At 32.1% G+C, this 18,224-nt stretch overlaps 1 protein-coding gene across 1 annotated transcript; it reads left to right on the top strand.

Moving 5' to 3' along the window:
* Positions 1 to 2,150: 2,150 nt before the first annotated feature.
* On the top strand, positions 2,151 to 11,440 carry Sirt7 (sirtuin 7). Its single transcript, XM_065513819.1, has 2 exons — positions 2,151 to 2,700; positions 7,484 to 11,440. The coding sequence occupies exons 1-2, from the start codon at positions 2,539 to 2,541 to the stop codon at positions 10,904 to 10,906; spliced, it is 3,585 nt and encodes a 1,194-aa protein (XP_065369891.1). The 5' UTR covers positions 2,151 to 2,538; the 3' UTR covers positions 10,907 to 11,440.
* Positions 11,441 to 18,224: the final 6,784 nt, after the last annotated feature.

Below are 18,224 nucleotides of genomic sequence, written 5' to 3'. Positions count from 1 at the left end.
TTTTTGGTCAGAAATATGAGTGATCACAGATCGATCTCATTTTCTTGATTCAACGCTTATTGGCCAAGTTATTATCGACTTAAGCTATTGTGAGTTTTTATATAAGCAATCGAATTTTGGTCTGAAATATGATTGATCACAGACCGATGAATTTTGCAGATTTATTTAATAAGTGGGCGTATTTGTGGACTTGGACAATTTTTATTTATGTAAAACCTTTTGCTATGTATGTATTGCGAACATTAAAAAAATAGATAAATCGGTCCAGGCGTCCTGCGATTTTAGACATATCGAAAACAAAATTGGCGTGGACAATTTTTCTTTCAGTAAAAACTTAAATTGGATTCTATGATCATTTAAACAAAAAATTAGCCAAATCGTTCCGTTTTCCGATTTTAGATAAATCGAAAAAAGTGTGCGTAAAAGTGGGTGTGGTCAATTTTTCATTCCTTAAAAACCTAAGTTGGGCTATGACTAACATTTTAAAAACAAATTTGTCTAAATCGGTTCTCTACTGATGCAATTACATTTGATTTTTATTTATATAGAAGATAGATATTGACTGACTCCAAAGTTATATTTGGCGATTTTTCGCTAATTTTTTTTGGAAAAAAAATATTTTTTTTCTTTTTAAGTTATCTCAAAAAATTTCTACGAATATGTATAAAGAATTTATACTTTTTGAAAAGCTAACTTTACATCAAATATTCTAAATGAAAAAATTTTAGACCAGGTCCATCAAAAAAAACGCATTTTTGTATGAAAAAAAACTTTAGAGCAAAAATTCTTAAATCGCATAGTCGATATCAAAATATAGTTTCCCATTTTAGATGGCCCAATATGTTCTTAATTATTTTGTAAAGGGTTTCGATAACCCTGCTCCTGGTACGGATATTTGAATTCATTATGAATTCAACAATCAATAAATTCCTTTCAAATACAAGTCATTGAATAAAGCTATGCAATTAGTTTTTTTTAATTCAGAATTGAGATTTTAGTGAATTAAGTTTTAACTGCATTAATTAATTCGATGCTCTGAATATTCACTTATATGTACTAAATCCATTACAACTATGGAAACTTTAATTTATTTCACCATATTTCTTATTTTGATCTCATTGAAAACTTGCCTTAACTTGGAAAACGGAAGTATCTTCTTCATCGATACTCATTGGTTTGAGTACCGATGATCGGACTTGTAATAAGTAAATTTCCATTATGATAGATTTTTTACGTTTTTGCTGTAACAACAACAATTTCATTTCATATCATGAGAGTAGCAAACGGCCCAGGACGTAATACAATAAAAACTTAACTTAAAGTTAGCACTATTATTAAACCACAAAATTTATTTTGGTTAAATTTTTAATTCATAATTTTCTAAATTATGAACTATAGTTAGTGCTAACTTTAAGTTCAATGTTTATTGTTAATGGGGGTAAGCAAATAAAAACATTTGTTTAAAAGTGCGGCAGCAGATATGTAAGTTCCAATCTTTGTCATGCAACCGAAAAAAACAAAATCAGTGTGGAAATATGAGAGTATAAAGTGTATATTAATAAACAATATTGAGGGGATTTTAAAACTTCTTCCAAAAACAAATAAAATAATAGACAAGGAATCCAAAACTCAAAGTAGCTCTAAATACCGATTCGTTCCACGTCAATGTCATGGTTCGATTTTAATAGATTTAGACCAATTTCTTAAAATTTTATTCATATAAAAATATTTTATAGGCTGCACTATGGACCAGATAGTCGACTAAAATATTAGTATCTTCTATATCTAACAAATGAAAGAAAAATTATCATCAAATATTTATAAGTGTTAAAAATATTGTTTTTTTTTTTAAATTATATTCATAATTACGATCAGTAACAATATTCGAATTTCCCATAAATATGTTATAACAGTCGAAAGGTCGTCTAAAATGTCTACTTATAAAAATCGAAAAAAGTCGAAAAGTACTGTAAAACCCTACAATGTAATTGACTTCCGGCAGCAAACTATCTGGCAACATTATACATATTTTGCCATTTCGTTTTGTCACAATCATTTTGACAATCGCGAAAGAGAAGCCAAAAAGAAGAATTGTTTTTGTTTGTTTATTTTGTGTTAAAATTTTTAATAAAATACTTATAACAAAATATTAATAAATTAACCGATCAAAATAAAAAACAATAAATCCAAGAGTTGAAATAAAAAAAATAATAATGACAACAACACAAGTGCAAATAAAGTGCTTTTTTATATAAGCCATGAGAAAACCAAACCAATTATTGGTAAATGTGTGTGGAAAAAAACGCAGCTTCCTTTTGTCTATATATTTAACGAAGGGGGTTCATTTGCAGTAGTGCAAGAAGTTTCACTCTGCTGTGTGTCGAAGTTTCAAAAGAAATTGTGATTAGTGGTCAGACAAGTTGGTTGGTTGCCCAACTAAAATCCCATCTAAATCGAAGGAAAGGAAATTAACAAAATTATTATTGTTTTTTATGTTTGGAAAAAAAATAATAAAAATTAATGAGTTATTGAAATAAAATGGATACGGAAGATATGGAATCATCGTCACAGGACAACAACGATATACCCTCAAAAGAAAAATCTGCAAAAGATGCATTACAAACGTATATAACACGAGCTAAACTAAATCCGGCCAAGACCGATAATGAGAAAAGACGCCGAAAGGATACACTTCGTAAGGTAAATAAATAATTGTATTTTCTTATTTATATTCGCTTTATTTTGGTTGAAAACTGAATAATATTTTTTTAAAGCATTAATGAAATTCTATGCATTTTGGTGGGTAAATAATAATTGGTGAATGTGTATAAAGTGTATGTGTGTTGCTGGTTGGTTGGTACACTGTACCTTGTGCGATTTTCTTATTGTATTTTTTTGGGGGTGGGTGTGTAATTTTCTATTTTGTGCGGTCTATTTTCTATGATGAGTAAAGAATGAATGCATTTTAACCACTTTTGAACTTGTATTATTGTTCACTTGTTTTAATAATTTTCAAATTGCCCAAGTTCTAATAGGAAGCAGATGGAGCTGTAATTTGTGAAAAATGGAGCTGTAATTAATGACAAAAAATTCTGCATTTTTCTTTAACGATCTGCACAATGAAAAAAAAAATGGTGTGTTCGATTGCTGCTAGTTTATACTATTTTTATTAGTGTTCGACATTTTCAATACAAAATTAAATCAAAATATTGGAAAATGGTAAACTTAGCAGGCATACAAACAATATGTACAAATATTTTAATTTCAAATTTATTTTCAATACAACACTATTCCATTTGCACTTGAAATCCATATCCCAGCAATTAAGTATAAACTGAATTAAACATAGTCAATGTATCCCTTATAGAAAGTAATTTATCTAATGTCTGATCACTTGGCTGACTCCAATTTAGATACATATTTTGGTTCATTGGTTACCACTATTGGTTACTTTATACATATGTATGTTAATACCAGGTAATCTAGCGCGAAGTCAATTGTTACTCACAAATAGAGTTTTTCAGTTTCCGCATTATTTTTAACCCCGAAATGCCGTAAAATTTTTCGAGAATTACCGGGAATTATTTTCCTTAGTTTTATTTGAAGTTTTTTAGCTCTACTTTCTCCAAAAGATGCTTAAAGCTCCAAAACAAATGCAGAAGATTCATACAACAACAAAAAATTTAACCCAAATAGACCAATAACATGTTCATTATTCAAATTATTCTAAAATCTCGTGAATGTTGAGGGCTGTCACAGAATTCTATTCCGATCGAAAGTGGAATTATTTTAGTATTTAGCTTTTTCACAAAGAGTAAGACTAACATTTTTGGAATAAAACCACCTTCGGTTAAATTGAATTTTGTTTAATATTATTGGGTTTTCTTCAAGTTTTAATTAACATCTTTACTTAATTTTTGATTTAATAAGCAAAACATTGCCAATTCAAAATTAAAAAAATAAAATATTTATTTTTTGCGAATTAATTGGAGTCTAACGAAGGTAGAACAAAATCTAATTGAAACTATTCCGACGATACAAATGACATATGGTGACCAAAATTAGAAAACGAGTCAGTTTATTTCTTTATATTAAATTTTTTTTGGATTTTTTATATTTTTTAGTATTTTCTATGTTTTTAGCTTTCATTAAAATTTGCAATATATTAATCTTCAGCTGACATCGAATTTTTTTCAACCTTAATACCTTTCAACCTTTTTATAAAAAGTGCTATGAAATTTTGTTCATAAAATTGTTGTCAAATGTTTGCCGTTAAGGTTTATAAAATGAGCACCTCAACATATGATTTTAATCCGTAATATAGGGTCATTTGCTATAGTTCTCAAAAATGCAGGTCGATTATTAAAAAATCGATTATTGGGTTCGATTAATCGACTGTAAAAATCTAAATGAAAAGGTTTAATCGAAAAGTCGAAAATCGATTATTAGCTTTTCATACCATTTACTAGACATTTTAAACGTTTATTTTGTACTGAACTTTTTTGTGAGTAATTCGTAAAAACTGGTTTTATACAAATTGTGTTGATATAATTCTCATACAGTTTATTTTCTTTTTGCTTAAGTTTACTGATATCCCATGTAAACAAGCTTGAAGTCAAGGTAGGTGAGGTAGCCAGTAAGGTAGTAACCGGTATGTGAATCCAATGCACCACCTATCAGACAGCCTCGTTGTAATAAAAAAATTGTCAAATGAACCAGTACATAGGACATGCACGTGTTAAAATAACTAGTCACGTAACTAGTTAGCACCCAACTGATAGATAAAATCAATAGTTCAGGACAGTCTCCTAGAACACGTTATTTGTATTAAACAATATTGCGGTTTAATGCGTTCATGAGCCTTTGCAAAAGCTAACTTGGTGTTGCATTTTTTGGGTAAATAAACGTCTGATGGTTTCCTAGTACGTAAACTTGCTTCTTCATCTCGTCTTCTTAGAGTTCTAGAGCTTACATCCAATGATATCTCTCTCACCAATTAATAAAACGAAGGTCACATTTACATCTGCAAAGAGGTTGCGTAAAGTGTAAAATAATTTTAGATAAAGATTACGTTGACATTCTTCTTCGAATTAAACAATATAAAATCATATTGAACCGAACCCCTAATATTCTGATCCGCATTGAGTACCTCCAAATTGATAAATTTAAAAGATTTAAAGAATATAATTTTCTACGATAATTTCAACTAGACAAAATCCATAGAATCTTAATTAAACCTAAAACAATTATTTTACTATGTTAATTTATTTTAATATGAATTCTTTGGGTATTCAAAATAATCGAGTTTTCTCTTGTTCGAATAAAACGAATAATTCGAATAAGAGATCTGATCCGCATTGAGTACCTCCAAATTGATAAATTTACAAGATTTAAAGAATATAATTTTCTACGATAATTTCAACTAGACAAAATCCATAGAATCTTAATTAAACCTAAAACAATTATTTTACTATGTTAATTTATTTTAATATGAATTCTTTGGGTATTCAAAATAATCGAGTTTTCTCTTGTTCGAATAAAACGAATAATTCGAATAAGAGATTTTAACTTGTTCGAATAGTTCAATCACACATTTAAAATTAATCGAATTATTTGAATAATTTTAATTTTTTTAAAAAAGTAAGGAATGAAGTTTTGATGTAGGTTTTTTAATATTTTATTAATAAAATATTAAAATGTTAAAGAAAAACAAAAAATAACTTTAAACAATTCAAGTATTGATAATGTAAAAAAAATAATCCAAAACCAAGTCCATCAATAAATTTTCATCAGAAATATTCTGATCAGATTCCCTTCCGAACAATCTACAAAACAATTGACTAGCAAAGTCTTTAGTTTCCATTTTGGAGCTATGAATTCAAGTACAATATAAACGTATTAAGAACTTTTTTATGCCGTTCATTAATTCAGGTTTTAAAATGTGTAACTAATTCTTTAGTAAATGAATTGTATTATACCCTCAAGCACTATCAACGTCGCCGATTCTTTGCTTAATCAAGTGGTCTTAGGGAATTACACAAATCTGTCCAAAGTTTGATATCATTGTTAGTGAACATGGCTAATTTGAAATCAGACAGTGCATGATTCACGCATTTATAAATACGCAAAAAGTTTATTACCATGTTAGACAATGATGTTCAACGATATTCAAAATCATGTATAAGATAAACTCCATGGTGTTAATGCAACATCAGTTAATAACATCACTTATATATATTTTAAGATCATAGCCTTCGTCTATTTCAACATAATCATTATAAATGTCATCCTCAATATCACTTTCGACGACCGTTTCAAAATCACATTCGCCATCTTTTTCAACAACACTTTAATCTAAGTTAATATTTTGATTATTAATTGCGATTTTGCTAATATTACGCCAGCATGTGTTCATGTTTAGAAGCTAAAATTTTTTTTTCGAAATCGATTCGAAAATCATTCAACCTTTTATTGTCATTGGTTCAAGTCCTAAATTAAACATTTTTAAAGACTTTTTTTAGAATTGTAAATTCCTGCAGTAATATTAATATTTATACAGTGATCGAAAGACTCCATTTATCTTTAGTTATTTGTCGAATTTCAGAAACAATACAAGTTTTGTAAGTCATTATTACTTATTTAAATTTGGAATTATGAACAATTTTAAGCAATTTAATAAATTTAAATATGTATATGTATATGGACATTTATTCGTTTTATTCGATCATTACTCGAATGAATACCCTATTATCTACCTTTTGTGGATAAAACATGCTTAAATTGACCGATGAAATAAAATGAAATCCAATCGTGAGACTGGCTTGCTAGTGGACAACGCTCATGGACTTATCGAACTCCATTTCGGTCAACGGCAAGCGCTGCTTAGCCATGATTACGGACTTTTTATGGGCTGAAATGGAATATATTAACATGGATAATCTTTGGTTTCAGATGGATGCCGCACCATGTTACAATCAATATTTTGCGCACTAAGTTCGATAATCATGTTATCAGCCGTCATGGCGATGAAACAAAGATACAATACATATTTCTTATCTGCTTTTTTAAACTAGTAACATGCGTGATAATTTCAACCAAGAATCGCTGATGAAAAAACTAGTTCTAGAACTGTTCTTAAGAATGTTTTTTTTCTACTCCGTAATGTTAATTTTAACTTTGTTTAACCAACTTGATCTTACACCTAAGTATTTATACAAAAATGGTTCATATTAACAGTTATTAATTTTCCAGAGAATTCGAGCATAAATTGCCATGATTAGAATGGGAGGTTCGAAACGAACATATTGCAACATTTTGATACACTCGATATTGAGACTTTTTACATAATAACCCCCCAGTCTTATACATACATAAATTCCAACTAGAACCTTCCATTCTATTTATTGACCAACTAGAAAAACCTTAGTCTTTTAATACATAATGTATGTTAATAATTTAAACATCTTTTTTTGTATCCATATAGGTATCATCCATCTATCGAAAATGTGAAACAACACGAACCTCGGAAGAAAGTACATTTTTGGAAAAGCACCCGGAAATTGTAAAACAAGTTAAAAAACGCAAAGAACGTGTTGAAATTTACAAAGATCGTGTGATCGAAAAAGAAGATGATGTGCAAGTCATCGAAGCCAAGGTTGAAGAATTAGCCAGTATTATATTGCAGGCCAAACATTTAATATGCTACACCGGTGCCGGCATAAGTACAGCAGCTCTAATACCCGATTATCGGGGGAGCAAGGGTATTTGGACTCTATTGCAGAAAGGCGAGGAAATAGGGGATCATGATTTATCAGCAGCTAATCCCACCTATACACACATGGCATTATACGAACTACATCGGAGGGGCATCTTACGCTATGTAGTATCACAAAATTGTGATGGTTTACATTTGAGATCTGGTTTGCCCAAGGTATCCCTCTCCGAAATTCATGGCAATATGTACGTAGAGGTATGTAAGAATTGTAAACCGAATTCGGTGTATTGGAGACTGTTTGATACAACCGAAATGACTGCTCGCTACTGCCACAAAACCAATAGGCTATGTCATAAATGTTCAGAACCCCTGTGCGATACAATTGTGCATTTCGGTGAGAGGGGAAACCTGAAGTGGCCTTTAAATTGGGCCGGTGCTTGTCATCATGCCGAAAAGGCCGATGTTATACTGTGCTTAGGTTCTAGCTTAAAGGTATTGAAGAAATACACTTGGCTTTGGCAAATGGATAAACCGGCTAGACAACGCGCTAAAATATGTATAGTTAATCTACAGTGGACGCCGAAAGATACACTGGCTCAAGTGAAAGTCAATGGAAAATGTGATCGTGTAATGGAAATGTTAATGAATGCTTTGAAAATATCTGTGCCTGTGTATACAAAGGAAAAGGATCCCATTTTTGCCCACGCCACCATGTTAATGCCGGAGGAATTACATACGCTTACACAACCGCTGCTCAAACAATCCGATGAAGAGGAGAAAGATGAAACTACCACACTATCCAGTAATGAGGCCAGCACGGCAGACGAAGAAACCCAAGATTCGACTATCAGTACTGATAGCTTCAGCGCTGTGGGTGCTGAATATCGCATAGGTAAGGGTCCACGCATACGAACACCCTTAAAACAAATGGCTTCAGGTATTAAAACCAACTTGGAATTAAAGAATAAAATAAAACAAGAGCTCAAAATGGAATCGGATGAGGGTTATTCTCGAAATGTTGAGAAAAGTGAAATTAAAACGGAAACCTTGTTGTCTCAGCTAGGCAATGTAAACTGTAAGAATATTAAACAACCCGAAAGTGAACAAAGCTTTGCGAAAAATTTACTGGATCAGCAAAACGAAATGCAAATAAATTTCGATAAACAGCAAATAGATAATGATCATTATAAGCGATTCAAAGATTCAACTGACTATCCCAATCATTTATTGAATCCTAACGATGTTAAATTTGAAATGCAAGAAGAAATGAAAATGTTTGATCTGAGCGTCGTCAACAATTCAAAGATGGATGAAGTGAATCTTGCAAACAGCCTTAATGATTTCAAATACGATACGAACTTAGAAAATGATCTACTTAGTGGGGATATTTTAAAAACCGAAGAAAATGCCTTTCAAAATTCTATAAAACTAGAAGATTTGTTTACGAATTTAAACAAATCTAATACCGAAATTAGTTCAATGCCTCCGGAAAATAAACTGAGCACTTCAAATGATGCCAAAATTAATGGCGTAATCAAATCAAGTGAAATGTGTGTCAATTCCTTTGCAAACAAAACTGAAATTCAATTTCAATCCATAAAAGACTTAAAACTGAATGGTCTTTTAGGGGACAATTTGAAAGCTAATGAAACTAACAGTATTAAAGTCGAAATGAACCACCAAACTAGTGTGCCTGAAGCAAAACTTGAAAATGATTTCATAAAAGATTTGCGCAACAAGGGATTTTCTGTGGAAATATCAAAACCCAGGGAAGCTTGTTTAAATAGCACGTCAAAATCTATAGATTGCGCTCTCTCTTTAAACGATTTTAGAAGGAAAAATTTGTCTTTGCCTACAAACAGCTGTGAGATTACGAAGAAAGAGATTAAAATTGAATTGAATGCAGACGCTTTAGCCAATTTGCCGGTTAAACTAGAGCCAAAAACCGATGTATTGGCGGAAATAGCTGAATTACACAAAAGTGAACAGTTGCTAATAAAGCAAGCTACTGAAATCACCAAGAATGCTGAGGAATTCCTGGAAAAACTGGAAAATGAAATGGGCTTAAAGAATCCCTTAGAGTCGGAAACTCCGAAGTTGACATTGGTCCAAGACAAATTCCCGGCAGATAATTGCTTGGTCAAATCGTCGAATGGCATAAAGAATTCTCCTGTAAAAACAGAGCAAAACTTCAACCAGGTTGCGAATACCGCACCTCCTGCAAATAATCAATTTCCTTTGCACATTTTAATGAAACTGCCGAAATGTATACAGGTGCAGTATAAGACAGAAGATGGTATTAAATCTGCGCCTTACAATGGTCTAAAAACCAACGACAAATCAAAAATAATTCCATCTTTGACAACGACTTCCATACCTGTCCCAATGGCAACAAAAACATCAGCAGAACCTCCACCCTTGGCACCACTATACAAAACATCTCTCTTATCACCAAGCCAACAAAGACCCTTGCCGCCTTTAGAGCCCATTGTCGATGAAGAGACATTATCGGCCGATGAAAAGTCCATTGAAGATGAGCCAAAGCTGGAGGACGAGCTGCAGCAGCATGATGAGGAGGAGGATGATGATGAGCTGGTGGAAGAAGAAAACGATGAACCCATATTATCACAAATGGATATTTTAAGAAATCTTGCCTTAACAACACCCACAAAATCCAATAATAGCTACAATACGAAAACCTCACCAATTTCTTCATATGCCTTGGCCCAGGAAAGAAAACACTTGCTGCGGCGCAAGTTACCCATCTGGTACGATGTCAAGTATGCCTACTCCGGCCTGCACAGCATAGTATTTCCTCCACCGGCCGATGTTGATATCTGGAGTCATCAAATTGTACCCAATTTTGCTATGAATCGTTCGGCAGCCAAATGTGAATTCTGTTTCGATCACTATGCCGAATTCGAGTGTCAATTCTATAAAAAGTTCCTGCTGTGCGATAGAAAACATAAGAAACGTGCCCGCAACGGACGTTTTGTGGTGTGTGAATGTTGTCCCTATACCGAGGATGACGATGATGACGACTACGATGAAAACATTTCATTGGCTCATATTGCAGCGGCCGAAACGGCCAAAAGGCAATTGCATTTGAATAATACATTTCCGCGTAAATTGGCTCGCACCCAGGCCGGTTGGTATGGTAAGGGCTATAAAAAGAATCGACGTAGAAAATAGTTTTTCTCAATAAAATCATTTTAGTTTTAAGTTCAAATTGTTTGCGTTCTCCGTTTCGTTTTAATTTTGTGTTCATGTAGTTGTAAATAAGTATTTATATTTATGTATGTATATGTCTAGACTAGTTTCGAGATTAAGAGAGTATTTTGTCCAAAATCCCTATGACCGACGACGACAGCTTATGAAACTGTTGCCATTTGTAATTATTTATATGTATGTATTTGTTAAAGATTTGTTTTAATGTTAAGAATAATCTATCTATCTATTAAGTATAATTTTAACACTTTCTTTAACTCGCATAATTTTATAGATTATACATATGTATTTTAAATAGCTTTTATTTTTCAATGTACAATTTTTATTACGCGAATTTACATTTTAAGGTTTAAATAGAAATCAAAGCAGTCAATTTTTTTTTTAAAAAAATCAAATCATATTTTATTAAGTTAATTTGATACAATCTAATACAAACATTTATTAATAAAAGATCCACAAATTTCTTTTAGATAAATAGTGGCATACTGGACACGAAAATCTGTTGTTAAAACTTCATCTCTTTATTATGTGTTGTTATGGGAAACTAATGAAGAGCGTACAGACGTAATTTTTCTTATTTGATAGTGTGTCTCTGATCAAAAGTTCTCCAAGTACGATATCCGAGTTTTAATTGTGGGGTTAACAGTAATGTTTTTTGCTGAATTGGCTGTTCTAAGTGGGGATCCTGAGTCATTCCGTGCACTTGCCTTTGTTTTATTGTGAAAAACAATTACATTTATAATTAACAGTAGCAAAAAACTATTACAATTATAAAATTTATTCCAGTATTAAAAACCCATGAACATTTTTTAAAATGCCGCACAGTTTTTTGTTACAGAACGGATTTTCTTAAAAAAGAAAATACCGCCCACAATGAGGTTAGGTTGGAATCGGTTGCAGTCACCAATAAAAGGGGGTTTACACTACAATACTTTGTATTAATACAAATCAATATTGTGATGCAAATCTATGAAAACAAGTATTAAAGAGGTGTATTTAAAATTTCAACATAAAGTGAGACCCGCTCTTTTTAACATTTCTGAAAGGAAACATATTTTAATTTAAAATTCCAAATACTGTACTTGTCATTGTTGTATACAATTACCCAAATAACATGAGAAGTGAGAAAGTGCGCACCAAATTGACAACTTAAAGTTCGAGAAAGGCAATAAATTGGTAGACTTTCTTAAAATTCTTCTATGTTAGCCGCCAAAATTTGCAAAGAAAGTGCAGTTAATGGAATAGTTTATAAAGTTAGACGTATTTCAAATTCATGTCTATTCATAATTCGTGGTTTAAAATACTATGGCACCATTGAACAATGTTTAAAAGAAAAAAAAAATTATAGGAGCATCTTCAAGTAAACATTTTCATAATTTAAAAACTAGTTTGGACCTATAACTTGGACTTAAAAACACCACAGGAGTAAAGTTTGTTTGTTGCATTGATGTACAAAAAGTTGTATTATTGATACAATTTTTTGAAACTTTAATATCAATATTGAAATCTATCTACAGTGATGGACTTAAGTACAGGCATTTTAAAATAAACTGGTGTTTTATTTGTATAAGAAAACCAGACAAATTTATTTTATGATTAAATTATAGGAGTATAGGTAGTACATTAAAATAGTAAGCACGAAATTCTTTGCAAAAAATGTTATTAAAAAAACATTAAAAAATTCATTATTTTACTGGACAAAATTTGTACAACTATTTGTACAATAATAAAAACGTCTATTAACATTAATTTAATATTTAGTTGGCAGTCTTTTTTACTGAATAAGTCAGTCTATTTGGCATGAAGTCGACTAACTTTTTGGTTATATTTTCGCCTATGTTATGTCATTCTTCCATGAAAACAGCTTTAAGCTCAGTCTTATTTGAAATTGGTCGTTTTTGGATTCGTCGCTCCAATTCCTCCCACAAATGGTTTAGGTCTGGGGACTACAGGGGGTGTGGCAAGACATGAGTCGTATTATAGGCTGGAATACATGAGTCGTTGTCTTGCTGGATGGTAACTGATTTAGGTAAGTTTAGCTTCTCTGCGCTTTTTATGACATTCTCCTTCAAATGTTAAGGTAAACTGTCTTATCCATTATCTGGTCAATGAATACGACCTCTCCCACACCCGCAGAAGACATTCAGCCCTATACCAAAACAATTCCTCCACCATACTTTACTGTTTGTAAAACATTTTTTTCTTCATATACAGTGTTACGCTTTCGTCAGACCCTAGCGTGTCCATCAGTTCAGAAAATATTAAATTTACTTTCGTATGTGAACAGTACCTGATCCCAAAAATCGCATTGCTTACTTTCAAACTGTTTGGCATAGTCTAGTCCCTTTTTTTGATTACTAGTAAATGTTAACGGTTTGCATCTAGCCACACGTGAGTTATAACCACCCAGCAAAAAAAGTGAGGAAGAAGATGCAGAATTTTCACAACAAATAGCATGCTTGATGTACTTCCAATTTTGGTGAAAAAGCTATGAATTTCACATTAGCTTGTCATTGGAGGGATGTTGTTCATTTTTGACAACTTTTTACTTAATAAATTCGATGCTTTCTATGCGATTAAATTTCCATTTTAAGGTGTTATTTTAATGTAGGTAGTGGATACCTATATTTTTTGGCATCTTGGATGGAAATATAAATAATAGAAAAAAAGAGATGTAATTGAGCATTTATGAACTGATTTTAATTTAGTTATAAAATTTATGAAACAATGGTTGATTAATTTTAATGATTAAAAAATGTAAAAATTGTTTGTATAACAATTTTTACAGGTTTTAATAAATTTTATAAAATTCAAAAAATGTAGGAAACAATTACATCAACGAAATATTTATAATTCAGTGTCAAATACCCATATTTAAAATCACATCTTCAGAGGTAGAAAAGATTAATTTGCAACTTAAAATGTCATATGTAAAGATGCACTTCCATTATTTTTTGCTGGGCAGTTTCATGGGAAGATATTATTTTTAGATCAAGTCTTACTTTTCGTAAGATTTGAGCACATTCTTTCCGAGTTAATTTTCTAGAACGACTACATTTTCAAAGTTTGTTTGCCTTTGGACCTATTTACAATAGTCTGTATGGTTAAACAACTGCGATTCATTAATTCCCCGATCTCATCAAACGATTTGCCTTGGTATGCAAATGTAAAGTTACTCTGCGCTGAGATTCAGAAGTTAGGGATAAATTTTAAAATGATAACAAACAAATTATTTTCCAAATTTTTTTTATGTAATGATTAAAAAATTTATGTAAATGACTAAAAAATAATAACGGATCATAAGAGCATGTGCCGGATGTAAAATTGTTGCTTGATTATTAAAATTTAAATAACTAGATAATGCCTAAAATAATGTGCCTATACTTTTGTCCATCGTATTTTAGATTTTTTGTACTTTTTACTGCCATCGGACTAACTCAGCTTTATACATGAATAAAACTGCTAGTATCTTAAAATATGCAACCTTTAATAGATTAATAGTAGTTTCAATACAAAAAATATTATTTCTGCTTTGCAAATTTGTGCAACCAATGCATCATTAACCCCCTGTCTATACTTGACAAATATTTATTATAACAATTAATGACGTTTGTTGTCAAGACAAAGTTGTCTGTGCAAAGGCACTAACAATTTTGTCATAACGAAGCAATAATACTAATAAATGGAGACTATACTGGATAATTTTTTATCATGACAACGATTTTGACGTTTATCATGATAAAAATTTATCAGGTATAGACAGGGGGTTAGTTATATGTTGCAAAAGTTTGCTGGTCGTGGCATCAGTGATGCACAAAATTTCCTGCATTTACGAACACACCCCTTATGTCCTTGGACTATCATACATAGCGAAGGAAACAATCTTATATGAAGGGAAGGTCAGTTGAAACAGTTTATTCGCTCGTCGGATACATCGATTAATCACTAGGCATCATTCGGCAATTTTACACTAGTGGCCTTTTATAGATGGAGCTTTTAACAATGTGCATTGATCTAGGCACGATATCACAACGAATGGAGATCGCATTCAAAATGCTAAGTCGATGGAGCATTAACAGTGGACTGAGTGTGAATCCGATCAAAACTGAACTTGTACTATTCTCAATTCTCACTCTTTACGCTACAGAGTGGGGCAGAATCAAAATCCAAGGAGTATTCAAGTTTAAGTTATTAAAATGAGCCCTACAAATGATCCAGATGTGGCGATATGGTGGCTCAAAGTAGGGTACCTAGACATTTAAAATTATTAAACACGTGCAATTTTTTTGTTTCCCATCCGATTTGATACCCACGTCAAATTTTATCCCGATCGGACCAGCCGCTTAGATATGCCAAATATATTCCAAAAAATTTTGATTCTGCCCCACTGTACGCTGTTGAACAGGATCCTGATATGGACTGTGTGAACCGTAAGAGTTGCCAAAATGGAGTAGAGGAAGAGTCTGTTTTTATGTCACTGCCTGTCACGAACTGCGTGTTATTTTCTTAAGACTACGCTCCTTTGCCAGCATTTCTGAATTATCTGATATGGAGTTGGGATGCATATATATGAATCGTCAAGGTGGCTCCTAATCATCGATACCTTTCGTTACCTTCAATATTACAGTGTCCTGCCACCCAACACAGTCGTACATCGAAGTGATCCATCAACTTTACTAGGGCTTGCTTACAGTCATGTACCAATTTGGATTTGACTCTGTCACCATTCATAGCCTTTAATGCTGCCTCACTATCCACGCTGAAAGTCACCTTGTTCGCCAAGGTGTCGTTTTCCGTCACCAGATCTATGGCTTCGATAATGCCAATCGATGTACATCTCTTAAACTTGGCAAATATATTCCTGTGACACTATGTTCTCATTGCCTCCCACCATACAGTGCATCCATAAGTACAATCGATCTGTAGATCCAATTCACTACGTTTTTGTCGGAATCCCCAATTTTCTGCCTTTAGAATTCATGCATGCGTAGAAAGTGTCCTTTTTCCAATATCTTCAGTGCGTTGGTTTTACAGTGCAGTTTACAGTCAAAGAACACTCCTGTAAATTAAAAAAAAAATCCAAGAAATCCTGTAGAAATTTCCCAGGATTTAGTGGGAACCCCGGAAAATGTTCAAATGAAAAATTCGAATATTCGGCCAAATTTTGCCTTACATTAATACTTTCCGAAACCCGACTTTTGTCTCAATCCGAAACTGAATATTCGGTCGAACTCCAGCAATTCCATATGCATTTTATTGGTACTTATTGACAATTTGTATATTACATTATTTCTAAAACCACTCACGACTATTTCGGCATTAAATTTTAATGATTGTAAAATTTGTTGTTATGAATTAAATATAATGATTTGCATTTGTATGTACCTACTGTATTATTTATTGTGTATATTTATTGTAAAAATAATTTAAATAATAATAAAACATTTTTTCTATAGAAAATAAATACACAAATTTGGTTTTATGTAGTTTTTATTAAACTCGAAACATTTTTTTTATTTTGCAATTTATGTCTTAGTTTTTAAATATGAATTTTATTTTTACGATTTTATCAATAATATGGAACAAATTCTTTTCTTTTAAAAAGTAGGCATGATAATCGTTTTACGTTAATTTTTCTTTCTTATTCAGTGTTCTGTTTTTTTTTTAATATTTATTTTTAAGTTTATCCTTTAGCAGATGATAACAAAATGTTTTAATTATAAACAAAAAATGGAAATGGGTTATATAGGTAGGTAGTATGAGTATATAAATGGTATTAACACATTTTTACATGTTTGCAAATTTTAAATGAATTTTTTTTATAAAACATATTGTCACTTAAAATGCAAAATAACGTAACATCACTTTTCATAAATTTATAGGAGAAGCAAAAATCGATATAAAATGAAAACTACTTGAGATATTGAAACAAAATTTTCAAATCTGAATTACAATGAAACTAGAAGTATATTTTGTAGCACACTTTAAGCTATGTGTCTTACGTTTTTTTGAATGGTTGTTTTCTAAAACCAAAATAACCTATCGTCAATTAAAATTTAAATAAAGTTACTTCATTAAATTTTCATTGCAAAAAACATGCTAAATCGTTCACTTGAAGACACGTTGTTTTAAATTTTGGTTATCACTTGGTTATTTCTGATAGTAACAGTTTAACATTTTGTACACATATGTAATGTGATGTAGTGAATCGTAATCAATAATAAAATCAATTTCGAATTTTTTTGATGATACGTTGTTTTGCATTTTAGGTAACGATATGTATGTATGTGTAAAGGAAATATCTCAATTTCTTTAGACGACAAAAGATCTGTTGCAACAACAACCAAAGCAATTGCTAACTCTCTTCTCACCTACTTATTCATCTGCGATACCCAGTGGCGAGGTCTCCAAGCGGCCCAGAACAATGTATTGAAACCAGTTGTGTCAAGATGATACATGAGAAGACTATGATGGTGTCGGTCAGGCAAAATATTGTGTTGCTGACTAGACTGTTTCATTAGATTCTGATGCAGCATCCCCTTCCTCGACGAATGCGGATAGACTTCAGGCGCTATCCATGACGTCATCCCATCCGACGTCGACCGATAGTCCTTAGCAAATGCTCAGAAATCATTGCAATAAATGGCGGTAACTGAAGCAATATATGGATTGCTATATATGCAACATTCCTAAATGAATACTCCCCAAATGAGCTGACTCTACCCCTGCTGTCACTTTAGGCTACCTAACTTCTGCACAGCTCTTCAGGTGGAAATTACATAAAGCAAGCATCGAATTGTCTTAGGTATTATCGAATATTTGGGGTTACTGATAGGAAGGCTACCCTATAATACCGGGTGTCTCTAAATGAAATAGCGATATATTCTAGGATAACGCTTATATGTGAGCTGTACGAGACGAAAGGTTTTAGACGGCTACCTGTATACCTATGGGTCCCGCCGATGAACTTTTTTAACTATTAATTGGAACACATGCCAGGAGAATGAGCCTACGAGTTAACGCTTAATGAAGATGCCGTCAAAACGAACACGAGGAGACTGTGTCCCACCTATTCTGTCATTATCCGGCTCTGGTATTTGGTACCAAATTCCTCTCGTGTTTAGAAGAGTTATCCAGGATTTATCTGAAACACATCCATATCTTCATCAGAGAATCTGGCTGTTTCAATAAGGAAACAACGAGTGAATATGGACCTGTTGCGGAAACAAACCACACCCTGAGATCTGGGATAGTGAGAGGCATCTCTTCAGGCTAACTCGAA

Source organism: Calliphora vicina, chromosome 1 (assembly GCF_958450345.1).
Source record: "Calliphora vicina chromosome 1, idCalVici1.1, whole genome shotgun sequence".
Taxonomy (NCBI): Eukaryota; Metazoa; Arthropoda; class Insecta; order Diptera; family Calliphoridae; genus Calliphora; species Calliphora vicina.
Note: the sequence above shows the minus strand (reverse complement) of the source record. Positions and strands in the feature narration are given on the sequence as shown.